This window comes from Pleuronectes platessa, chromosome 21 (genome assembly GCF_947347685.1).
Source record: "Pleuronectes platessa chromosome 21, fPlePla1.1, whole genome shotgun sequence".
Lineage (NCBI taxonomy): Eukaryota > Metazoa > Chordata > Actinopteri > Pleuronectiformes > Pleuronectidae > Pleuronectes > Pleuronectes platessa.
The window spans coordinates 8806844-8833801 of NC_070646.1; the positions used below are offsets into that span (position 1 = coordinate 8806844).

The 26958-nt window shown below is 43.5% G+C and overlaps 2 protein-coding genes across 2 annotated transcripts; both read right to left on the reverse strand.

Moving 5' to 3' along the window:
* Positions 1–2354: 2354 nt before the first annotated feature.
* Positions 2355–8789, reverse strand: myoz1b (myozenin 1b). Its single transcript, XM_053414201.1, has 5 exons — positions 8705–8789; positions 5131–5297; positions 4970–5039; positions 4663–4849; positions 2355–2589 (listed from the first exon to the last, which is right to left on the reverse strand). Exons 1-5 carry the CDS (start codon positions 8787–8789, stop codon positions 2355–2357), a joined length of 744 nt encoding a protein of 247 aa, XP_053270176.1.
* A 5633-nt stretch (positions 8790–14422) lies between these two features.
* Positions 14423–26654, reverse strand: synpo2lb (synaptopodin 2-like b). The gene is made up of 5 exons (XM_053413952.1): positions 26538–26654; positions 23131–23282; positions 22723–23025; positions 21755–22143; positions 14423–17883 (listed from the first exon to the last, which is right to left on the reverse strand). The coding sequence occupies exons 1-5, from the start codon at positions 26637–26639 to the stop codon at positions 15185–15187; spliced, it is 3645 nt and encodes a 1214-aa protein (XP_053269927.1). The 5' UTR covers positions 26640–26654; the 3' UTR covers positions 14423–15184.
* Positions 26655–26958: the final 304 nt, after the last annotated feature.

Here is a 26958-nt window from a genome sequence, read left to right on the forward strand (position 1 = left end):
CACACACACCTTCCCACTCCCTTACCTCACCCATGCTCCCCCTTCTATCCCATGATGCGTTTGCGTGCTGTGCAGGTTTTGGGGATGTTGTAACTCACCCCGGGTTCTGTCGCCGCAAGTCTCCGTCCGATCGCGTGTCCCTCCGTGGGATTTAACCGAGAGAGAGCGAGAGAGGGAGGGAGAGAGAGGGAGGGCGAGCCGTGGGCGCATCATCCAGCCCCCACCACCACCACCAGCGCCATCCAGCGGCACGGTGCTCTCGCGATACCATGCCATCTTTAGAGCCAATGTGTGTGTGTGTATGTGCGTGTGTGTGACGTAGCGGTTTTCATCGGGGAAAGGATTGCCTGGCCCGATGGCGCCGCCTAACGGGCACAGGGAGAAAAATAGGATCTGGCCCTTACCTGTTACACCTCCACTAACACGACGTCAGAAAAATGCACTGACAAGATGCAGACAGAGTAACTAAGTACCTTTACCTGAGTAATCCAAGTGCTGTCAGACTCTACAACTCCATCAGAGATGAAAAATAAAATACTGCACTGTTTTTCACTGTACTCCTACTATTTACTATTTACATACATTGTACTTTATAACATTTCTACACAAACCACTACAACGGAAGGTGTTGTTAATGCACGTAGTCTACATTATTTATTTACTTTTTATGCCTTTTATTTATATTTTTGTATTCTCTTGTCTACCTCATTCTGACCTGCCTGCTGCTGAAAGAGCTGAATTTTGTGTGGATCAATACAGTTTTATCTTATCTCTGATATGATAACATGTGTATTCCCATTTTTATGTTACTATTACTTCTACTCCTCGGTTTTACCGACTAATTACTCCACAGATTAATGTCTTCCGTCACACACAAGAGCTCCATGTGAGATACGACCACGCAGATAAAACTGTAAATAATTTACACGACTAGAGAATTCATTAGAGACCACGTCCATCATCATTTTTCATTTACAAATGTCATGTTGATATGCTGAGCACTTCTTCAGCCACAGCATGCAGAAGACATCTGTTTAATAGGTGTCATTGGAGACCTGCCAGCTCCGGTTTACAGTCACAGCCAGAGTGTGCTGACTATTCATAGTGCAAGTGAGAGGTCATGGAGACAGCGTTTAGTTTGGTAATGAAGGTGTGCAAGAGAGGTCAAACAAGTCGAGTGCATCAAACATTTTAGGAGTATTTTTGGTTTGGTGGTTGCAGCAGAAAGACAATTTCACAATTTCTGAATACATTTGGGGGCTCCAGTTTCTTTATGATGATGATCAAACTCTCAGCAAGAAAATAAAAAAGCACCATAGGGCTCTAAGGGGTGCTGAAAAAGACATCGCTTTTTAAGTTTTTACTTTCTTTTTTGTATTTTTGCCTTTATTTGATGCTACGTCTGTCAAAAGAGATTAGAAAGAAGCCATTGGCACCAACTGGAATCAGTTATGTTGCTGTCATAGCGCCTGTGTCTCCCGCACAGCCACCACAATCAATCAAATTCTATTTAAACAAGCTGCTTAGCTCGATTTAGGAAAATGAATGTGTCCCTCTATAGACTTTGCACTTTGCTTGTTGGGGGCAGAGGAAAGATCAAATTCGAAGCATTTAACCACATCCTCAGCATTGGATGGAGTTCACTGTCATTGAGATGTCTTAAGTGTCATCATGTGACTTTTAAGTGTAAAACTCTGGGCAAGGTGGTAACAGGTGGTTGCATATGAGTGAGATACTTAACCCCTGTTTGGCAAGTGAGCAAAATCCACCCGCTGTAGACGGGTGGTTTGAAAGCTCCAGAAAGAGCCAGAAAGTCGACGATTTACAAAAAATAAGCAAACTTTTGTATATTGTAACCTGTGATAAAAGATCTCCAGGAGCAGGATATGCAGCGTTGAAATGAAAAGCAGTCAGACGTTCTGTAAAGGGGAACTTTATTGCATAAATACAATTTTTTAAGAGTGCAGGGTGCTTATCTGTTTCTGTTCACACACGTGTCACATTAAATTACCACAGTTTGCACACACATAGTAAGAGAGCACGCAGGAGGCCGAGGAGCCTCTTTGTCCTCTTCCATCAAGTCAGTTTAGAATATTTTTTTGCTTATTTTCGATTTCTTTCCCATGCAATTAAAGTCCATTTCAACATGTGTTCATGGGAGCTTCAGCACCTCTACCAGTGCAAATGTTGTCAGTGTGTGGGTCAAGAATTATGATCTGCCCAATGCTCTAATGAACATATGTGAGGATGTGTTCTTCATGTACGTATATGTTTGTGGGTCATATAGTGCATGTACTTGTAATGTGTGTTTCAGGCTACATGTACTGTAATCATGCTTCTCTCTGCACGCGTGTTCACAGGTCATCTGTCTCTCCTTCGAAGGCGAGGTTGTCCTCGTCCATGTGGATGTTTGAGTTGTCCTCGCTGCACACCCAGCCGATGGGCGTGCGGTTGAACGAGGGTCGTGAGCGGATGTCCGCCTGCAGGGAGGCCAGTGACTCCGGCTCATCGTTGGCAACGCTGGGCTCAGGGAGCTCGAAGGCCAGAATCTTGCTCGCCTTCTCGTTGCCGCCAAATGGCAACGCCGTCCTGGCAGAGAAAAGGGGACATAGTCGGAGGGTGAGATATCAGGATGAGCGTCATGGGCGTAACACACAACAAAGTGACACAAAATAAACACAAAGAGACACAAAAAAAAACGCAAAGATTCACAAAACAACCTCAAAAGGACACAAAATAACCACTTAGATACACAAACCAACGACAAAAACACCCAACCCATCACAAAGACATGCAAAATGTCCACAACGTGATACAAAACAACCACAAAAATGTACAAACAACCAGATATGCACAAAACATAAACATTAAACACAAACAAAACAACCGCAAATACAAATATATTGACCAAAAAGAAACACAAAATAACCACAAACAGCAAATTGATTAGCATTTAAAATGTGTGTGAGTCTGAGCGCTCTGTGCCGTTGTCAGTGTGTTTCCCTCCTCTGTAGGAGTGGTGGGTGGGCTTTTACATATCTGTGCCCAGGGACCTGTTGTCTCATAATGCCTCCCCCTCGGCTGGTTATTTATCACTGACTCAGACCCATTAGTAATTATAAAGGCTACAGCTATATGTTCTGGGGTCCATAGCAACCATCAGCACTCTCTCCACGGACAGAGTTCAAACGAGATTAAAATTAACGACATGTGGAACGAGATGGGAGCGATGTGCTGGAGCATGTATGATTTGTATCTCTGCAGAGTGACGCCATAGAAACAGACGAAGAGGAAGTCGCTTTTTTTTGTTTGCTAATGATACAGCAAATTGCTGGTTGTCATAGAGACGCTGGTTCTATATGAGTGCTGCAGTTATAACTATAATTACATTGAGTGATTCCAGTTTTATCGGAACACGGTTATGATGTCGCTCTTGTGCCATTGTTCCATATTAACACATGACTACTCCCCAAAAGTGAAGCCAAAGCATCTTGGTCACCACTTGGTGGATGGCTGCACTACAAGTCCTAATCCCTGTCTCTTATTGACCAAACAAAAAAGAATGAAATAATTTTTCTCAAAGATGGTTTCGGCCATATTAGGTATCACACCGATGTATGCTCAATTGATCATTACTCCTGTATCGGCAGGACCTTGCTACCGTGGCTCCATATTTTGACCGGAACTGGCTCCAAAAGCGTAAAATGGCAGTGTTTGGATGAGAGATATATTTGCTTAATTTCTCAAAAGTGGGAGGAGGTGGAGACGCGTCACCAATCTTTGCATAAAGTCTATGATTCTAGTTAATGTCAAGGCATATTCATAATCTTGGAGCTTAGCCCATTCAATGGTAATACAAGTTGCCTTTGATATATTAATTCTGAATGTTTGCCCGCAGTTTATGAAATTTCAGTTGACTATTAAAGGTGCCAGTATGTTGAAGCAAACTTTTATTATTCTGACACACCTAAAGGAAGAACTGTTCCGCACTTGAAGGTGAGTTGAAAAGCCTCAAATTGTGGAGGGGGGCAGATGTGGTGTTGTTGAAGACGCCACTGCAGAGTTTCAGGAAGCCAGTCACAGTGGCTCACTCATTTGTTCTCAGTCAAGTGCCAGAAGTAAGCGTTTGAGGAAAGAAGGCCTGAGAGCCCAGCTGCTCACTTTCTCACCTCCACACATCTGACCCGCCGCCGTGTGAAGTGGGCACGATTGTCAGAGCGTCAGAAAGATACAGGAAATGAATCTTCCTTGAAGACAAGTGAAGAAGTCTTCCAGGAGGATGAAAATAAATTCCACTTTCCTGTGCTGGTTCATTATGAGTGATTATTTAAATTTACAGCATCCTCTCTAAAGTCACTCAATTCGTTCAAACTGCTTGGTAGAAAGTATTTGATACATTTAGAATTTTATTTTGGGATCAAAATTACAACTACAATTAGAGAATATTGAAACAAATCTATAATTTTACAAGTGAGAGCTTAAATAATTGCTACTTTTATCTGCTTTAATTTCAAAATATTTATGATACATGCAGGCTTGAAAATATGCTCTTATGCAATCTCTGTGTGTGTGTCTGTGTGTGTGTGTGTGTGTATGTGTGTGTGTGTGTGTGTGTGTGTGTGTGTGTGTGTGTGTGTGTGTGTGTGTGTGTGTGTTGTGTACCTGTTGAAGCTCTTGTACAGGATCAGGTCTGGGTGGATCTGGATGGGTCCCGGCATGTTGCCCCTCATGGTGGCTGTCAGCTCCACGTTGCCCCTCATGGCCCGTTCCCATGGTGATACGTAGGTGCGTATATACTCCTTACTCTTCGCCTCCTTTTCCGCCTCCTCATCCACAGGTTCCTCCACCACTGAGACACCCAGGGACGGGGGGGGGGGGGGGGGGGGGGGGGGGAAGAGCACATAGATGAAGTGCAAAAATCATAAAAGAAATAATGCAAATCTACAAAAGTGCATGGGGGACTCCATACCTTCTACTTTTGGCATCTCGGGTTTTGGTGCGACAGGGGGAGGACACATCAGCAGGTTCTCGAGGTTCTGCTGGAGGACATAAAATCAGGATACAGCCCGAACAGTATCCGCTTACATACACAGCATTCATGTAGACTCTCCTCCAGTTCCTCACTCTCACCATGTTCTGGTTGGTCACGATGAACTTGTCCACCCTTTGCTGCCTCATCCTGAACATCTTGGAGCCCTTGTTCGAGAGCAGGGAGAGCTCCTCCAGCATCAAGTCCTTGGGCGTCTTGATCTTGGTGCCCAGGTCGAACTCGGAGGCCTCTGGGTCGGCTTCATCGTCTGCCAGGGAGACAAAGGAGGAAGAGGAGGATGAAGAGGAAGACAAAATAAAGGGGCTAAATATGGAAAGGTTAGGGTTATGGGGTTAGGGTTACACCATGAATTTAAGGCAGACACACGACTTTTGTCATTTATGTCATCCAGAAATTTGAAAAAGAGGTTTAACTTGCTTTTGCTTTTTGTCCCTTTCCCTGTTTCAAATATGGTTCACGGTTATTTTTATGACAATGTTTCTTGTTTTATCAAATATGTGCTTATTTGTTTCACTTTCATCTGCTTGTACAGGTCACTTAACCTCAAAATTTGAATATGTTGCACAGTATTGTTAACCAAATTAACATTGAATTTAAGTCAAGATAAGAGTCATGTTGAATGGACAGAAATGAGAGTGGAATTGATTTTAACAGGTAGCAGGTTGTCGATGATATTTTTAACATATTCTCTTGAACTACTGCTCTTACTTGAATGAATAAACCTGCCACCTGGACCTAACGATGATTTATCACTGCTCGGATGAAACATTTCTAAGCATTTTTGGTTATTAAGATTCACAGGATTCTTTCGGTTTTTGGCGTAGCTACTTCATAGGCTTGTCAACTAAACCCATTTGGCAAATTAAAAGGTGGGTTTAACCTCCAATTTAGGTCTGATATTGAATCAGTGATGTGACTGCAAAGGGCAAATACTTCTATCCTCTGGCTTTCACACCATACTTGTTGTGATGAATTACAGTTAAAACCTGTTGTGTTGGAGGGCGTGAGTGTGTATGAAGCCAGGGGAGTCATAGGAATTACTGGGCGAAAGCAATATAGAAGAAAAGGGGCACTGGGGAACGACACAACAGGAAGAACTGTTTATGGAGGGAAATCCTCATAACATACTGTTGCTCTCTCTCTCTCTCTCTCTTTCTCTCTCTCTCTCTCTCGCTCTCTCCTCCGCTGCATTGATGGAGAGATCTGATGGATTTTACTGCTCTACACCGAGCTCCTCATAAAACACTCTTCTCATCCACCGCATCCACTCTGATATCATTCATAACACCTGGAGTCCAGCCATAAAACAACACACACACACACACACACACACACACACACACACACACTTGCACACACACTCACATGGACACATCTATAAAGCAGGGAGTTGGCATTGCAATGCTGCTGTTAGCAGTATATCGTAAATCAGACTTTTGCAAGCGGGTGGGTGTCAAGTGTGTCTGTGTGTGTGTGTGTGTGTGTGTGAGAGAGAGAGAGAGAGAGAGAGAGAGAGAGAGAGAGAGAGAGAGAGAGAGAGAGAGAGAGAGAGAGAGAGAGAGAGAGAAATTGAGGCTGCTGAGCAGAGCGGACTCTCCCGTGGGGATATTGATTAGATTGTTAATTCAGAAGAATGTGAAAGTGGAGCTGGCTGCTGACTAGCAGGAAACGGGACAGACTGACAGAGGCAGGGGCGGACGGACGCAAGCAGGCGACATGCAGAGGGGACGGGGGCATGGGACAAACTGTCAGAGCGACAGAGCGCAGTGAGGATGATGGATGGATGACTGGGCATTAACTGGAGCAAAAAGGGGGATAAGCAGGATAAGCTCCTGAATGACTGACTGACTGACTGTCTGACTGTCTGTCTGAGTGACTGAGAACAAACCGGTTGAAAGGCTCAGATGTGGCTACAGATGTGACAGCAGAAGGAGAAGCAGAGGACGGAAATGGCAGATTGTTGAATGACAGAGAGGAGCATGTGCAGACACTCAGAAAGCAGATTGTACGTGCAAAGATATTGTTGGTGTTTATAAATATAATATGTTATGCAAGAAGTAAATGCCAGTTTTGATTCTGCGATAGAAAATAATCCCTATAAATTGAAGACTCAATGCTAGCAGCTCTGTGAGGCTGCAGTAAAGCATTGTGCTTTTGAGCTGAATGATAACGCACCATGCTGAGATCATTCAAATTAAAGAACAGCAGGGGCTGATGGGAAGGTCAGAAGTTTGCAGTCATTTAATTACAATGCCAGAAAATATTGGACAAATTGTAAGTCTGACCTGATTGTGGCGCAAAATGAAAAATTGGATTAAAAAAAAGAAGAAAAAATTCCTCTTTGGGGGACATGAACTTTTGTACCAAAATTCATGGCAATACAACCAATAGTATTACAACCTAACAATACATTTCATTTCAATTAGTCATACCATTAAGATTTTAATAAGTTAAAGAGCCAGATAAGACTTCTACTTCGACATTTTTATTCAGCTACAAGTTAGTATTAAGATATTATTGTTTGTACCACTAAAACCACTAAGTATTGAGAAAAGGTTCCTTCAGAGTTTTACACTATACTGTATACTATTTCATCATCATATTTTAATAGATTTTTTTCATAATGTGCTGGTAGCATGTTGCAGTTTTGTAAGAGTTTTTCACCAAATAATTTCCTCTTATACCAATACTACATCATATTCGTTCCCACAATGAGCAAACACACAGTGACAATAGTTGGGTAAATTAATTCACTTTTAAGGATGCACCATCTCATTTATTGGAAATGCTGCACATGCCATCTGTAGCAGCTTTTACATATTTTCCTCACATTCAGCCTGACCCATCAATTTTTTAATGTTTATTCATTTATTTTTTAAACTGGGATTTCCACTAAAAGTCAAAATAACAGCATGTGAGTCTGAAGCGTGTCCAGCTTCACAGCGAGAGTTGAACAGATGGACCTACTGGTGGGTCTGGCAGGGGGAAATGTTTTAAACACTTTTGTTTCTGGTGGGTCTTTTCCTGCAGTAGGTCTCTGGACACTCTCTGGTGCACAGGCAAGGAATTATAGAAAATAAATAGAGGAAGAATTAAGTGTTTGTTAGTGGCCGACAAAGCTTAGCAAAGAAAAGAGCAGCATTATATACACTACAGCAATAACCAAAGGTGTTAAAATAAGTATATATACTGAGAAATACATTGATTTTCACAGTATTTCACAGTACAGTTGTGGGTTAAAGACATTAACTATTTGTCACGTTTGTACATGTTGTTATGACTCCACACACAATAAGCACACAACTAAAACAAATATGGAGCAGAACTACAGTCTGGTATTTTGTGTTGCCTCCATGTGTGTGTGTGTGTACAAGTGCTTGTGTATCTCAAATCCACATAAGACCACATGCAATGATTCAATTTACAGACACAGATTGTGCAGATAGTGGACACCAGAGAGCAAAGCTCACAATCGGACTTGACATTTGCTGGGCTGGATAATCAGATCACAGGGGAGATACAGGGAGGTCTTTGAGGAATGAGGGTGGAGAGGTCCGGCAAAATGTTTCCAGTTGCTGTGTGTAAATGTGGAAAGCTGTTTGTGTGTGTGTGTGTGTGTGTGTGTGTGTGTGTCTGTGTCTGTGTGTATCTTACCATTCTGGCTAATGTTGGACAGGTCAGTGATGATCCTGTCGGACTTCTTCCTTTTGTTAGAAGGGGCAATAGTATCGAGAGGCATGGCTGTAGAACAGAGCAAGAAAAAAAATCATCATTATCCCCAGCCATTCGTTTCATATTAGAAATGCCGCTTTTTTTACATGGAGAAAAAAATCGTTACAATAGACTACTTAAAGGGTCACAACCTCAAGTATCAAGATAAATATTTCTGCATTTATAATGGATGTATGTGTCATGAGAAAATTAAGAGAGTGCAGAACTAATTTTAAATTAGTTTAAATTAATGAAAATGTAGCTGAAGAATGCTTACATCTTTCACAGAACTAAGATAAAGGTTATGTTGGCCAGCATGTGGCTCCTTGGTGTCTGGTTGTCCATGGTTATTGATGTCATATCTTATAAATGGTAAATGGTAAATGGTTTGTATTTATTAAGCACTTTTCTAGCCTTGATGACCATTCAAAGCGCTTTACAGTACAGTTTGCCTATGATGTGCTATTCAGGGGTTCAGCATCTTGCCCAAGGACACTTTGGCAGGCAGATGGGGAAGACTAGGATGGAACTGCCGACCTTCTGGTTGGAGGACGATCGCTTTACCTCTCAGCCCCTACATTTATTGTGAAATATCCCTGTTTAGCAAACAATAATGGAAAATAAGAGTTGTTCTTGGTAATAAACCATAGCAGATTGACTCTACGGTGTTCCTTCAGCTCTACAAAAGCTTTTTGCATCGTTCAACTCAGTGTGTTGGTTTTGCACTCTTTCATTAACCTTCCCGATGCAGCAGGCAGCTGTTTTCAACTCTGATAACCCCACTGTACACAACCAGCACCAAATAGACCCAACAGACAACGACACAAACAAGTTGTTCCCAAATGAGCATTTAGCAACAACGACAAAAAAAAGCTGGTGGAGACCAAAAACAAAGCAAAAAGCAGTACTGGGTTTACTCTAATCAGATGACCAGAAACATGACGCCATATGCTTAACACATTCACCACAACATATTTTTTTATGATATCATAATGTCTAATACTAAATCATATAATACCAATTTAGATGTAATGTTTACAGAAGACTCTCCTCCCAAGAAACACAACAGCGAGATAAACTGTGTGATGAGGCTGTGTGTAGGAGAAAGGACGTTATTATTGCGCAACAAAGTCACACACAAAGTCAAACACAGGGAGGAGGCAGCGGTGATGGATGAGACTACAAAACACACAACGTCTCCCATTTTCTAACATAGACCAGGATCAATTACTAATCTTAACTCATTTCAACCCATCGATGAACTCCCAAAGTCGTTATTGTACCTGTTGTGTTGTTATGCCTTAACCTAACCAAAACCTCACCATATCATAAACATTGATTTTTGGAAGGCACAGAACAATAAAGTCATCCTGCCTGGAGGGACATCAGATCAGAAAATGAGTTGCTCTAATGGGCTGTTACAACCACCAAGGTATTTTGTCATTTAATTTGGAGCTCTTGTTTGTGTACAGCTTGTTGTATTGTCCCCGAGTGACCAAAAGGAAATCTATTAATGCAGCTTCAAAAATTGAGCCGACGTATACATAATAAATCAGCGGTGGGCGAGTGATAATAGATTGGAGGGGATCTTGTTTTAGCTTATCCATGCAGTTGCTGTCCTGAGATCCAGAGGGAGACTATTAAAAAAAGTAAGAATCTAGGAGGCAGCTTCACTGTGAGTTGTTTGGTCCAAATAAATACGCCATAGCCACGATTCTATTTGTGACATAAAATGCATTTAAATGTTTTTTTTAAATGTCTTCATATGTGATCTTTGATCTAAATCAACTTTAATTGATCACATAGTGTAAATGTGGTTTAATTAGATTTAAAGAATCACTGCCTCAAAGCTAATTTGGTCTGTCTGCCATCCAGCAAGGAGCATGACAAAATTAGCAACAAGACACTGACTGGCAGTGAAACTCGATACAACAAAAGTGTTAAACCTGCCCTTAGATATTACAGGAGAAGGATTAAATGTATCTATGTATGATGAAGTTGCACATCAGGTCCAAAATGCATGCAAGCTTGAGGAGATCCATCCCAGAGTTCTCTAATTAAGTTAAGAACACTTTATAGTGCGGTCTATAGCCTCCACGTGCCCTAGAGGACACAAATTCCCAGTGGCAGCTTGTGTCTCTCTTGACTAACCACTCCAGGGGCTGGCAGTATGTCGCTGTCTATTGCACAGGTCAAAAGCAATTATGTAAGGCTGGAGGTGAGTCCCTCTACAAGAGAAAAAGCCGCAGAGCTCGTCTACAGGGAGACAGTTAATGTAATTGCTTTTCATCTGCTGTAATTGAAGCTCATTCCTAGCTGGGGATTCAGTCCTGTGTGTGCTATTTTTGGGAACCTATGTTCCATACCTCGGCAATGAGTGGGGATGTCATGCATATGCACAAGACCACACACACACACACACACACACACACTCACGCACACGTGCAAACACGGCGAGAGAGATTTGGACTTTGGATTAATGTGACTACATGAGGTTACAGGTGTTTTCAGATGTTTAGGGAAATGCAAGATGGAGGGAAACAGCCGCGCTGGTTGCAAACTACAGGGGATAGTGCAAAGGGCCTTGGGTCCTGTTACCGCCTCTCTGAGTGAAGAGGCGCTCCTGTCCCCCACGACCAGCCTGTTTTAGCCCTAGATAAATCTTGAGGGGACAGCTGGGGAGGAAGGGCATCAGTCAGCACATTCCCAGATCCGCACATACATGCATCCCATGGACTAAATCTCCACCGCAGAGGGCCACGTTCCTCACCTACCACAAAGTTGGTAAGAAGTGGTGGAAGAAAAGGAAAGTCATCCACAATTCTGCTCTCGTAATTCCAATTTGGTTTAATTCATAATTAAATTAGCTATTTAATCATTAAATTTCATTCTACGATGTAACCGTCAAACCTTGTGCGATATAGTGTGAATTTAAATGTTTTCTCGACCAATTACTGTGACTTCAAACATAATCAACTGTGCAATCAGCCAAATTAAGTGGAGCATCTGCTTCTGATTCCCTCATTCATTAATTAATCTATTGCAATGGCTTCTACAGGCCACACACAGAGGGTTCTCCTCCGAAATCTTCTGACCGTGGGGCTCAAATTAACTTGACCACAACTGGCGGCTTGTACAGAATTATTACCATCAATGTGTTATAATCCACAAACACTCAAGGCATCTTAGAGAGAGATTTCTTTGAGTTTTATCACTGCCATCGCCCACATTTCACTTCTCAGACGTCTTACCTAAGGCCCAGGTGTCGGCAGGAAGACACAGGTCCCAGAGGTTCCCTGAAAAAGGTTTGTGTTGAAGGAAGAGGAATATAGATTCCCAGGTAGATTTGTGTCCTGCGATTTGTATTGAACTGCCTGCCCTCTTCTTCAGCCTAGAGACAGTGAAACCCTATCAGCAGGGCTGCAGCAGGGCTATGGACTGGGCCCGGAGGGTGGGAGGGGTGGCAGGGTTTAAAGGGTAAAGTGGGAGGCGGTTGTGGTGTATAGAGAAGATGTCATGAGTGACAATAACAAACCTGATAGTAACTTAACTTTATTCATCACTTTAATAAAGATAGCATGGAAAGGCTCCTTTACAAAAATCTAAAGATGATGTAAAGATGTATTTACTTGTAGAATTAAGGAATTGGCTTAAAATACAAATTCAAATCCCATGAGGATTATTTGATGTGAATATAATAGTTACAATGTGTAACATACCGTACATGTATGTAGAATTTAAGCTCGACTTGAAAATACTAAATCCATTATTATCAACTCTTAGAAGGTTTTGTTGAAAGCAATTGCAACTATGGGCAAACAGCAACTTCACTTCTCAATTGTTGGCTAAATCTAAAAACTGATCCTGAAAGACATCTGTTAACAATGGAATGATACAAGCATTGGCCTTATAGGTGAAGTGGATTCTTCCGGCCCCCTATAATCACCTGTCCCATAATATGCAAATACAGGGTAAAAAGGTTTATTTCATAACATGACTAACACCGCAAGAAAAGAAGAAGATATTTCTCCAGCAGTTGTTTTCTTCTCTGTCACTTCTTGTATCAGCTTTAAGGCATCTGTGCTTTTGTTGGTGTGTTGTCCTCCTCCTCTCACTTTGCTCACAGCATCCTGCAAACCTTTGGGTATGAATGATTAGCAGCTTCACGACCGGCTTATGTCTGGCGGCATACCTTGGATCATCATGTCAGTCAGTTCATCATCTGTTCAGTGCTTTAACGTTTCAGCCAGTTTGTCAGGTATTTGATCATAAACCATCACTAGACAAATAAAGATTACGTATTTATAAAGATCACCAGTGATTTTATCATTCATCCTGTTGAACATCTGAATTTCTTCATTACATTTCATGAAAACAATCTAATGTTTGTTAAGGCATTTCTGGTAAAAACCACGTTGTCATGGTTACAAAAGAGGAAAAAGTGATTCATCTGAATCCAAGGGTCGGTTATTACCTTCTCCTTTCCAAATATTAAGTCTCAAGAGATGGAATGAATTGAGAATGAAGATTAAGCATTATTTGTTGACCTGCTCCTAAACCCCGACCCCATGTGACTCGGACTGTGATGACCCAGAAACATGGTGCGAGGGAGAGAGCCTCTTTGGCGGAGCAGAGAGAGGAGGACGGAAGTATGAGGCAGCGCTTCCCCTCTCGGCTTGCAATCACATTGTAAAAAAAAGCCATCAGAATTATGGGTTTAGCACCGCGCCAAATAGCGGGAGATTAACGACTCCAAATATCGGTTGAATGAGCTGTGTGTGGGGGGGGGGGATGTGGGTGTGGTTGTGTGCCTGCAGTTGAGTGAGTGAGAAATTACCAGAAACGAGGAGGGAGACCAATAGAAGAGAAACGTAGAAGTCATTTATTAATATGGCCGAGGGTTAAAGGAGCCTCTTCAGTCATTACTATAAGTGCAGTTACAGCTTTTATGTGTTTCTACAATCCAGTGACCTAGTTTGCAGAAAAACGATCGTACCTTCCACTAGCAGAGCACCGGCGGAACTGAACAGGACTAAAGTTAGCTGCTAAAGTTAGCCCCGTCTGTCACCTGATCCCAGTCAGGGGTCATAGGTTAGATCCCTTTCTGTGGCCGTGGTTGGGTTTCACAGCTCCAAGGCCGTCGCTCTGCTCTGAAATGTAGGCCATCAATCCCACAAGGACAAATTCAACCACATCGATAAGAAATTGAAAAACATAATCATTATTAAAGGGGGTGTGTGTATTTTAATTCATTTTTAACTCTTCTCATGTAGCTGGATTACCAAATATACTGTGTGTTTGACAATACAAATATAGAACATCTGATATAAGGTAAGAAAAGATCGGAAATAAAGAATATTTGTGTATTTGTATAGATGAAACTAATATTTTACTGATGAAAAGGGAGGAGACTACAAACTGAGTTGGTGCAACATGTCTGCCAGGCAAATCCTACAGTGCCTCCATGTGGTGGAATTGAAAAGAAGTTTCTCTTGATCCCTCAACTATCCCTTTTGAATATTGGGTATTTAACCTGTTAACTGGCTAAATCTTCAAAAAATGATTACGTTGTTATACTAGTCGGTAAATGTCTGAATGGGCGATGAGGTACTCGGGCCTGGTGACACATGTGACAGAGGAAGAAACAGAGTGACAGCTGAGGTGAGTCATGTCTATTTTTATTCAGCCGCATGTCTCCTTGTAAAAGAATCACAGCTAAACAGACACGTTATACTTTTCTTGTTCCATATCAGCAGATCAGAAATCAAATCTACTTCGCTCTATGAAAAAACTACAGAAAACAAAGCTCACACCGCTGCAGTCTGCAACTAGAAAAAAACAATACACTCAGTCATCAAACACACATACTTAGAATATATATTACAGTGAGGGGATTATAAAAGTTATGTCAAATTTGTTACTACTACAAATGTTCTCATATGATACTGATGTTTACAGATAAGTAAAATCTTTACTTTTCACCCCTCATCAGGCTTTAATGTTTCTTAATTGTCACTTCATCAGTGCCTTTTCATTATTTTCTCATCCTCGACTATACCTCTCTTCTATCAGTCTTGTCTTTTCACATCCGCTGTTCTTCTTTTTTATGCTAAAACACAATTCTTTAATCATTCAGTACAATATTTACAAAACTCTCTCTCTCGTCTCGAGTATCTCTTCCTGGCCTTTCAATCTCTATACTAACCATTTTTTTTTTTTTAAACCTTACTCAGGTTTCCTTTTTCGTTAAATTTATTAAAAGAGTAAATGTCTGTGACAATATGTGCTACATGTGTGGCCAATCCAAACAGATCTTGAGATAAAAGTTGGCTGATAAAACCCATGAATAAAAACATGGCACTACTAAAAACACTTCTGGCTCCCTATAGAGCCCTGGTTTCTTGTGTCCAGACCAGAATCAGGTCAGTGCATGGTGGATCCAGGGCGCCAGACGCTGGGCTGCAGGCCCAGGTTGGAAGTGCTGAACCTGGGCCTCGGTACCCTGGCAGGCAGAGCGCTGCTGTGGGCTGGCTGAGAGGCACCAGTCGGACTCAGGGGACTAAGATCTGGGGCGCTCTTGAACTCCCTGCTGGCCTGAGCAGTGTTGGAGGGCTGGAGGTGAGAGAAAGTGCGGGACTGAACCGGGTTTGGAGCCGGAGAAGAGGAGAAGGTGGGAAGATGAGGGAGTGGGGCGGTAGGGGCAGGAGGCGCTGGGGGAGACAGAGGGCCGTTGGTCCACTGAGGTTGGTAAGGATGGGGCTGAGGCTGATAGGGTTGGTAGGAGGTGGGACCAACTGTGGGTGGAGACGTGACATCAGAGCGCCACAGTGGTTCTCCGAGTGTCGTAGCAGATCGAGGGACGATCACTTTGAGGGCAGGCCTTGTGGATGTCGGTGGGGGCGTGGAGAAACGTTTCACCTCGTATACTCGTGCTGTTTTCTGAGGAACACCTGTCATTCCTCGCTGCTGCTGATAGGTTGATGTGTCCTGGGGAATCCCATTCCCATAGGTGAACAGGGAGGAGTTGAGCTGATAGGGCTGGTGGCTCATGATGTCCACAGGCTTGATGCCCGCTTTCTTCCCTTTAGACACAGCTGGCCCAGACTTTTTCACCTCAGGCTTCTTCTGGGCTTTCAGAGGGCAGGAGGGTGAAAGGAGGGGGTTGTAGCTGATGGGAGGTGGAGCACGGATGCTGGATGAGTACTTCCAGGTAGCAGGGAGAGAAGGCGTGGGTGAGGGCTCCCTTGTCTGGGCAGGAGAGTAAGGTGCTGCAGCCACAGAGGGAGATCGATCCACAACATATCGATCCATCCTGCTCTGTCTGCGGGCAAACAGCTGCCCTCCCTTCCCTTCCAGCTGTGGCATCTGAGGAGCTTGCGGTTTTGGGGCCACAGGGGGGGGCCTGGGTCCTCGCTGAGCCTGCATGAAGTTGCAGGCCTCTGCCCCTAGTCTCAGCCAGTCCTCCTCAGGCCCCGACTCGTGCCCAGTCTCCCCACTGGGTGTAACTCCAGATTCAGCCGGCGGGGCTCTCACGAAGCGGTCATCCATGTTCTGGACCATCGACAGCAAATCCGGGTTGGGAGACACATCTTTGTTCTGGACTGCACAAAACATCGGCTTGTTGTTGGTTCGACGACGGGCATCATGCAGGATGCCGGTGCGAGCGGCGGGGACAGAGATGCGCTGCTCACGTGTTGCAAGGGAATCAGAGGCGGGAGCCAGGGGGTTAGGAGTCATTGCACCTGACGTGTTTAGGTAAGGGTGAACAGATGGAGAGGGACCAGGCTGGATGGGAGGAGGAAGATGGGTGTTCTTGGCATTGAAGGATATTTGAGGTGGGTCAGGGGCATATTGTGGGGAGATAGGAAGAGCAGGAAGACAAGCAGAGGGAGGTGTGTAAGTCTGAGCAGGAGTAGAGGGATGTAGAAGTGGAGCTGGAGGGGAGAAGGTTTGAGCAGGTGATGGACCGACTGGGCTTCCTTGAGCTACAGGTGGAGACAGAGGGGTGGCAGGAGAAGCATGCACTGCAGGCTGGGGAGAAAACATTTGTGCGTCTGCTAGAGGCGGGGAGAAAGGTGCAGAAGAAAGAGAGTAGGGAGGCGAGAGAGCTGAGGGATGGGAGTTAACAGAGGGTTGAGTGTTGTTATTTCTTGGAGGGATGTAGAGAGAGGTGCTAGACACCGCTCTCCTCGCATCTGGCCCTGATGGATGGCGAGTAGGCGGTATTGTCACCATGGAGACGGCCGCCACAGGTTTGGTTTCCATGGACACAATCATGGGTTTGGCTTGGGGGGGGCGAAACATGACGGAGGTTACAGACGCACGAGAAGGGGTCGGGCCAGGGGTGAAAGGTCGTGCGGTGCGGTTCAGAACACTTGGATTAGAACCAAGGTTGTTCAGATGATGGTCTGAGTCTGTGACGGGGCTCGGACTAAGGTTTGGGGTCGGACCATTTTGACCATTTTGACTTTGAAGAGGAATCTGAGGGGGTGCGCTCAGAACTACGCTCGCCCGACTAACAGCTACTGACACACCATTGGTGTGAGCGACAGCAGGAGGAGACATGTGTGCAGGGTGGTTGATAGGTTGGGGCTTTGTGGTGCTGCTGTCCAGCCTTGAACCCTGATAGGGTGAGCTCTCCAGCCCTGAGCCCTCCAACCCTGGGGTTTGATTGACAGGGGTCAGAAGTCCTGGACTCTGATAGGCTGAGATGTCCAACCCTAGGCTGTGATTGGCTTTTGGTGTTGTTGGAGTAGTTGGTGCGGCTGACGGGCAGGCAGAGCTTCTCCTGTCCAGCAGATCCAGATAGCCCGAGTCCCACGTGGGGTCAAACGATGATGAGAATCCCTCTTCATCCAATTCCGAGCCACTTAGGATGGAACTCTCTCCTTCCTCCTCCGTCTCCCCTCCTGTGTCTCCCTCGGTCTCCCCTCCTCTATCTCCCTCGCCTTTGCCAAAGCAGGTCAGCGTGTACTTCTTTGCCCTCTGTCGGCGCTTCTTGAACATAAGAACCCCTTTTGAGTTGGGGTTGGGAGCATCAGTCAGCAAAGAGGCAATAGAGCGGCATTTGGTACGAGCTTCTTTCACCTGCTTCTCCACCAAACTCTCCCCACGCTGCAGCTCTGCAAGACAGGAACAGGGGAGACAGAGAAGGTGAATGTGTTGAAAGAGAGAACTGGCAAAGGAGAGAAGCAGTAATAGGATTTAGTTTTTATGAATGCAAAACAAGGCACAGGCGAAAATGACTGCAAACGAAGCAATGTGGTAACCGGTGCTGACTTGTACAGTATCATCCCAGTGAGGAGCTGCAATGAGGATTACCGCTGACAGACAGGAGTGTGTGTTGTGGATTTAGAACAAAGAATTCCTGCTGTCACCGGCACTGCCTGTTTGGGTTTGTGTGTGTCTGTGTGTCCGCTTAGTCCGAGGCTATTTGTGTCTTTTTGGTATTTTGGCTCACCTCGCATGAATATCATCACTAAATAATTGTAGTCTGACGCTGTCATGCCAACCAGGGCATAATAAACTACAACAGCACTCAGTAGAGGGCCGAGTCCCCTTAAATATCAGTCCCCTGAATATTCCTGATTGATTTTTTTCCCCATCAAAATCCATAAATGATTCTCTGACAAATAAACCAAAATGCTGAAAATATCCCTATCTCACAACATTAAAGAAATTAGAATAGATATCCTTGATCCAGCCCCTGATTTAAAGCTTCCCCAAATTTCAATGGATTCTTTGCCGACTTGGTAGTTTTTGCGTTATCCTGGTAACCGACAAGCAAACAAACGAACAAGGCAAAAAAACAACCTTATTGTTTTAAAAGTAATCATCCCAACATCAAACTGCTTACTTGTGTTGCGATATTCAGCGAAATTTCTATTTCCATCAATTTATTCCACTTGAGTCTATGTAAGACGGCTAAAAGGAGAAAAATGACCATGCTAGTATCATCGGTGCCTAAATACTAATACACCTTTAGCACCAGACACAGCTGAGCCGGGTAAGAAAGGCTCTAGTTTTGTTGGTTAGATTAAAGGGATCACCAAGGTTATTACAATTCATCCAGAGGGGGACAATGATGTCTGCACTAAATCTTTTTGGGGCTATCCATCCAATAGCTGTCATGTCAACACACAAATGACAAAGGTCAGCCTCCTGGTAGCAGTGGAGGAAAAGTCAGGGGGGATCACCAATGTCATTAGGATTTACCCTCTGGGGTGTACGAATGTCTGTAAAAAATTTTAACCTAATCCGTAACTGTTGAGCTATTTCAGTCTTAACCGAAGCGGCGACTAACATCACCACTGGAGACATATAGATAAAAATAACTATGAATATTTTGTAACCATCATTTAGCATCATGTTTCTGACCCCTGTAACAAAACAACATAGACATATTGTCCCATGTATATGCAATTTCTCTTAGAAGCATCAAAACACAAAATGGGACACCAAGTCACAGGTGAGTCTCCTCACGTCTAAATCATTTCAACAAAAGGATTGTTTGTTACGTCCAGCAAGTACAACAATGACAAAAAACATTAATAGCATAGAAATTGATTGACAGATTCTTCTAAATCTGAAGAAGACACCAGAGCTTGTGAGCTGTGTGTGAATCTTACCTGCGTACACAGTGTGTGGGACTGTGTGTCCACGCACGTCTGAACCTGACAGAGATGTGAAGTCCCTCATCTCACAAGTGTTTTTCTCACACCCTCCCACACAAACGCAGACACACACACACACAGACACACACCCTCGGTAGCGTCCACTTCTGCTCTGAGCGCGGAAAAACGTTCGCTCCTCGTCACCCACCTCTTCTCTTGGGGCACAGCCCTTGTAAAGACCTTTGTTTCTGTCCAGCAACCCAAACCAACACATGATGTCAACCCACTATTCCTGTCTGTCTGACAGGCATCAAACACCTGTCCACTCTCTATCCCCTACACACACACGTACACACTAACACACACACGCACACACACACACAAGGACAGGAAGACCCCGTCCCCAGCGAATATCTTCCCAGCAGTGTCATTGAGTGTGTGCGCATATGTTTGTTTGTATCTGTGTGTATGAGTTCATAAAGCCAATTATAGACTATAAGGAAGTGTGGTCGTAACCCTTTGCCAATGTCCCGTTCCCTGCTGCTGACCCAACAACCACTGCACACACAGACACACAACTCCACAGCAGCAGAGCTTACAATCTCAGATCCAGAGCCGAAGGCAATGTGTGTTTGTAATGTGAGAAAGGGCAGATCCCCGGACGCCTCTGTCATTCATCCTATAGTAAAACCCCCAACATGAGACGTTTAGCCCTTTGGCTTCTCGCAGCAGAGGACCGATCAGTCATTCCAGCACAATCACTCATATGAAGTCACATTTCAGTCAGTGCATAGTTATTCGCTGCCATCAGCTATGATCCCTATTACCTTGTTGAGATGAGGTCAATAAAACTTTAGTGTTTAAGTATTTGGGTCAACATTTTTAGATGGAACGATTGATTTCACTTTTACAAATTGTTTTGAAAAATATTGCCCGGCTCATAAACCTAACAAATAGATGTTTTTATTCTTCAGATTTTAACAGACCAAGTAATCAAGTTATAATACGGTTATTATTGATCTTAAAAAGTGCTGGTACAAGGATTTGTTACCTTTGGGGCAAAGCCAGGCCACATGTTTAACTAGTTTTCAATCTTTATGCTAAAAATGCTAAAATTCTCCAGCATGTTATTTTCATACTTTTTACAATAATAGTATCTGAGGGGCATACGGCATCAATAGAGCACATAAACCTGGTTTAAACTGCATCCTATCATCAATTATTGTGGTTATCCACCTTCTTGTTTTTGCGTTTTCCTTTTAACTAACAAACAAACAAACGCAGATCAAAACATGACCTTTGGTTGAACTTACTTTTATGGTTAGTTTCAGTATTTCTGTCCCAGTAATTCCTTCGTGACCCTCTAAACACATCTCACAATCCTTTGTTTTAGTTTTCAGCGAAAGTTTAAAAAATATATTTTTATTTATTTATTTAAATAATCAGAAAGGATTAAATTATCCAGCACAACTTTCTGATCCCACAGGGGAAGAATTCAGAATTACTGTTTGTTTGCCCCGAACCCAAAATATTCACTTTGTATTGAGATAAGAGAGATAAGAGCATTAAATCTTCACATCAAGAAGCTGAAAAACAGCAAGACGCTAATACACAACATATTCAGCCATGTTGCCTGTGGGTCGAGGTCAGTGTGTGTCCAGTCTGTCAATCAGAAGCTCCAGTGTCTATAAATACAGCCGCTGAGGCAAATACCCAGAATACTGACATGGGAAATAGACTTCTGGTTCAAGGGACAGAGTGTGTGTGGAGGTATCTGGTATATCTCACCTAGTAAATGTAAGGGGGTACTCCAGTTACAGGAAAGAGCCACTAGAGGGGGATCTAGCTACAGACTTGAGTTGAACTCAGCGGGGACACTTGGGGAATCAATGGAATTTAAATTAAAAAGCAAAACAACTGCTTTTTAAACTACTGATGTTTCTGTGCAGCTGTATTTCACATCGTCAATCCCATGAGCAAACACAAACACTCTTTTTAGTGAAGTGATGGGTGGGATTGACAAACACCCATGGTATGTTGTAATTGACTGTAATTAGTCTTAGAACATCAAGTATTCTTTCTTTTAATGTTTGGGTATAATTACCTCACACATGAAACCTGGTAGCTTGGTAGCTATGGAAATCCAGTCTTCAAGCAGGATTAAATTGTTTTCATCACTCTCTGCTGTTACATGATGTGTGTTTGTTTTGTCCTTGGTTTTTTACAGAATCTTTTTATCATTTCAAAACTTTAATTACCTAAAAACTCACATGTGTGCTTGTATGCATGCAGTTCAAATCTTAATGGTTTTTTTTTCTCAAATTGTGCATGTACATGTGAATTCTTTCTTTTGTCCTTGTTATTATTGAGACATACTCACTGGCTTGCCGTGCTTTATCCATGTAGGTGGTAGAGAGCTCATCACTGATGGGGGTGTGCTGCATCCCCACCATGGGCACCAGCTGTTTGCTGGAGCCCAACATCATAGCCTCTTTCGCCCGCTCAGGTGACACCAGGGGCACGCAGCTGAGCCCGATGCAGCCCCCTGCCTCTTGGAAGCCACTGTCACCCTCACCCTCCGCTTCCGCCAGCCCCTGATCCGGGGTCGGGGCGAGTGTACGAGGGGTCAGGGTGTGGGGGGTGCGTGCCGGAGTGGTCCACTCTGTCTGGAGGGGCTGGTAGATCAGCTCTCTGCGGGGGACGCCAACCAGACACGGACTATCCCATTGCACCTGCAGGGAACCCCCCGCATCCGTGGCACTCTCATACCTTTGAATAATAAGAGAATGCGGCAAAGAGGATTACTTTTTACAATCATTATTGTCATGGTGGATTGTGGACCATATACAAGTTAAATGTGCATTCTGTATTTAAATCTGACCTGAAACTTGCTCTTTTTTATTTTATTTTGCAAAGTAGCAACAATTTATAATTTGCAGATAAATACCAAGACTCCTGTGTATCAGCAGTCATTTTTCTTATTTGCTTGGTACAAAGAGGATAAGAAGAGTCACCAAGTCAGTTCTACAGGCCTCATCTGGACAATATATTATCTTTTTTATTCATCATCACTGGGAAATGAATCACTATACTTCGGTTTTCTGCCCATATAAGATAAAATTGATATACATATATATTATGTACTTGATGATTTTCTCAGATAAAATCCATTTTGATAGTGCTTGTTGTTGAATTCAAACAAAAATTACTAAAATATTTTTTGAATTATCTTTAACAAAAAATTTGGGAATTTGCCTGTTGAATGTGGACAAAAACGCCAGAATGTAGAATGAATGTAGAAATAAAATGCAGTATGCATTGAACAAAAAGTGGGCAAGGACTTCTTACCCGCTCATCTCCGAGGTCTCCTCCTCTTCTTGGTTGTCATAGCGCGCAGGTGAGCGTGCATGAGGAGGCGTGCGGCGTTGGCGGCGGTGAGTGAGGGCCTGTGTGTCTGCGTCGCTGTCTGTCTCTCCATAGTAGGCCTCGCTGTCTGGAGGGGAAGTGATGCCCCTGGGTATCCCGATGGGGGAGAGGACTGAGGGACGCTGGGAGGACAAGGAGGCCACAGGGGGAGACAGGACCCTCACGGAGGAGCGGGGGGAGACGGAGTGACCAGAGTAAGATGAGGAGTGGAATCCAGAAGGGGCCCTGGAGACATACACACATAAACACACATGCATCAGTTTGTCTGACATGGCGTCATATAACATGGTGCGTGCTGTATAGTTTGTCTGTGTGAGTCCGTGCTCTGACCTTTTCACCCTCAGGCTGAGTGTAGCACTCTGTGAATCTATGAGGCTCATGGCCTGAGCATGACTGAGCTCAGCACACACATGGTCATCAATGGCGACCAGCTCATCGTGCTCTTTCAGTCCAGCTCTGCAGGCTTTGCTGCGTCTGCGCACCTGCAGAGAGCAAAGAAGGAAACACATTGATCATTATTAAATTTCAGACCAAGGGTCCTCAATCTTCTGGGCCCGTGACCTCATATGACAACGCCCTTCTTGACCTCAAGTCAAGTTTTCAAGTTTAAACCCAAATCTTTAGAATATGAATTGTAATTTATCCCTCAACATTTTATCCAACCAGGGACTGAATGGACAGATGCCACACAGTTATACAATCAAAAACATTTTCCATCAGGAGCAAACAAGTAAAGCCGTTCTCAGCCTGTTAAATCTAAAAATAGGCCTCAATTAGACGATACGTAAGTGGAAGTGATTTCTCTCCTTATATCTGATCCCAAAACAGTCCTGTGTCTCATAAAGGATCTGATGTTGCCATTTGCATACATTTTTAATTTACGGCATCACATTTAATGTTGGCTTGAAAGGCCATGAAAACACATTCTTTCAATCTGATTCTCACTGGGAAGGATGGGGTCCTGCATGAAACTCTATTTCATGAAAATGTTTGAGCGTTTTTATATATTTTACATGAGATGTATTTTTTCCTGCAAATTGGTTTGAAATATTCAGGGCTTACTAGGAAAAAAGTGATGCCCTGCAGATCTGGGCACCCATAACGATTTGCTTGTATTCTTATAAATCCTGGACCATTATCAATTAGATCGGATCAAACTACACCCACCAAGTCATGATTAATAAAGTTTATTTATAAAGCACAATTACAACAACCAGAGTTGATCAAAGTTCTGAACAATAAATAAAATCTACAATTAAGATAGTGCGGAAATACTTTAGATGTGACCAAGTTTTCATGGGTATATTTCCATTATAAATCTATATAAAAAACACTATTATTTTGAGGATGACACATCATCATACATCAATAAAAACAACAAACAACTAAGAGCTTCAATTCTGAATATGTATGCCAGTGTTAATAAGTGTATGCTGTTAGTCAGGGAGAGCATGTATTTGCTAAATGGCCGATAAAATTCTGCGACTTGTAGAACAGTGCACAGGCATCTCTCCTCTACTGGCAACTGTGTCTGTATCAGAATAAGTCATGAAGTCATGCAGCTGTCACTGGAGGTCGCTGAGAGATGATGTCATAGGATCCTTATAAGAAGTAGGTCTGTGGGGGGTGGGTAGTAGATGGGAAGGCGGGTATTCTTGACCATCAATCTTCAACTTCCTCTAAAAGAAGAAGATAAGAACCTCCCCTCCGTCGCCTAACACATACGAGCACCTTATCCCTGCTGACGGTAGAAATGTTGAGTGTGTTCCAGCACCTACTTGGACTCTAAAGAGGACACTGAGTTTCCCTTTATCAGTGTCTCTTGACCCGTTAATCCTGCTCCACCATCGCTCCAACACACGCAAGGACAAGTTTCTCTCCCACTCAGGCGAACGTACACTCGTGCGGCACAAGAGGACATCATGAAAGGGGAGGTTTGAACAGCTGCCTCACCAGTCTGGTCCAAGGGGCATCAATGTCAATCACCATATGTTCCCCACACACCCAAAATAAAAACCCTCGCAGGAAATATCAACCACATTCCTGGACGGATGAAGAAGGACAGGAACCGGTGGGATGTGAAACTGACACAATATAAACAGATTTATAGGGGACAGCGAAATAAATGTGTAAGTGTGTTTGTGTGTGTGTGTGTGTGTGTGTGTGTGTGTGTGTGTGTGTGTGTGTGTGTGTGTGTGTGTGTGTGTGTGTGTGTGTGTGTATCAAGAGGCCCTTTTCCATGCTTGGCTTCCAGCTCCTCTTAAATGAGCTATTCTGATCCTCCATTCCCAACCAGGCTTATCTGAGGTATGTCCAACCACACACACACACACACACACACACATTAACACACACACGCACGCACACGCACAATATATTTCCATCTTAGTGAGCACACTCATTGGCATAAAGCATTACCCAGCCGCTTGACCTAACCATATCCATCACAACTAAATACCTGACATCCACCTAATTCAAATGCTAACACAAATACCTATAGTCTTAACCATGGACTCTAACCCTCGAACAGCCCATTGAAAGTGAGGACGGGCCAAAATGTCCTCACTCCATAAGGTCTTTGCCCCAAATTGTCCTCACAATATGATCAAATTGTCCTTAACGATAACCTTATCTGCTTGAAAATCATAAATAAAGGAAGATCTTTTTGTCTTTGCCTGAGCCCCCCACACCTCCATCATGAATCAGACGTTATGACAGCTTGTGAGTGACCGGCCAACTTTTAACGTCAGTGTGAGCGAGGTCACATTCCTCCTCTCCAGAATAGCTTTTCTTATTAGAGGCAACATTCTGATCTGTCAACAATTATAAACACAGACACGAGAAGATTTTGAAAAAGCCAAACTGGGAAAAGAAAAGAATAATCCGGGTCTTAAAGGTGGCTTATTGTGTTTAGCAAATATTTGATGATGACAAATCTTAAACAAGTCTGTTACTGATCGTATGTGTTTACAGTAGATGGAGTCATGCAAACACAATGTCAGTGTAATAAATAATGTAAAGGTGTGATCACACATGTGTTGTGCTTTAAAGTACTTGAAAACCGTATATTGGCTACATATGATCTCCGTCAGGACACAGTAATGAAACCTAAGACACAATCAAACCCCAAACATGTGTTCACACTGTTCTCTGACCCACATACCAGCTTCAAACATATTAAGAACAGTAATATTGAATTGAGGATATGGACAATTGAGGATAAAGAAATTCAACTCCTTGACGTACTGTTACATGAAACTATGGTAAGATTGTCAACGCTTCTCAAGCAGATAAGTGACATTTAAAGACAGACGTTTACTGTGAAAATACATCCAGATAACTTGGCTCATCAAACTCATTCGTCTCCAGTTTAGTGGGGCTCTCCAAAGAAAGACCAGTCACCCCTTTCTAAAACTAGTAGAGAACAATCAATTAACTTCTCAATATATACTCATAAACATACAAGTTTGCAAAAAACTCTGAAAAGTATTTGTATTTAGCTGTTTTACAACCAGACATGCCTTCTTTATGTCTACTAAATAAATAAATGCAACTATTTCTAGCTCAAATTACAGACAGCAAACCACAAGTCTGACCATCAAGGCCTCAATTAACAGCTGCAATCTCTGTTAAACCTACTCGTGTTACCACCTTGGCAGTAAGTCCTCTGTGCAACATACTGTATGGACGCACATATTCTCACGCACATGCACACACACACACACACTTCACTATACCTTGGCCACCTGTAGAGGGTTTTGCTGCTCCACTCCTCCCTGCAGCCTGAAGCCCCACGGAGCTCCTCCTGAGAGGGAGACCACAATCTCCTCCGCCACCATCCCAGCTCACAGCCCGCTGTGTGTATGAGAGTGTGTGTGTCGCTCTACCCTTCTTCAGTTCCTCAAAGTCTGCGCGTATCAATGAGTGAGGCTTCTGTCCCTCTGTGACCAAGGAGAATCACTCCACCCATGACCAGACGCAGGGGGGTGGCTGGCTTTCACCTGGAATGCTGTGCCGGAGGGTGGGCACTCAGAAGGGCCAGAAGGGGCAAAAGTGTGTGTGTGTGTGTGTGTGTGTGTAGTGAACACTTGCCATGTCACTCTACAGGAGGGGATGCTTGCTGATATCCCCTCCCAAAATAACCACCAGCACCACTCC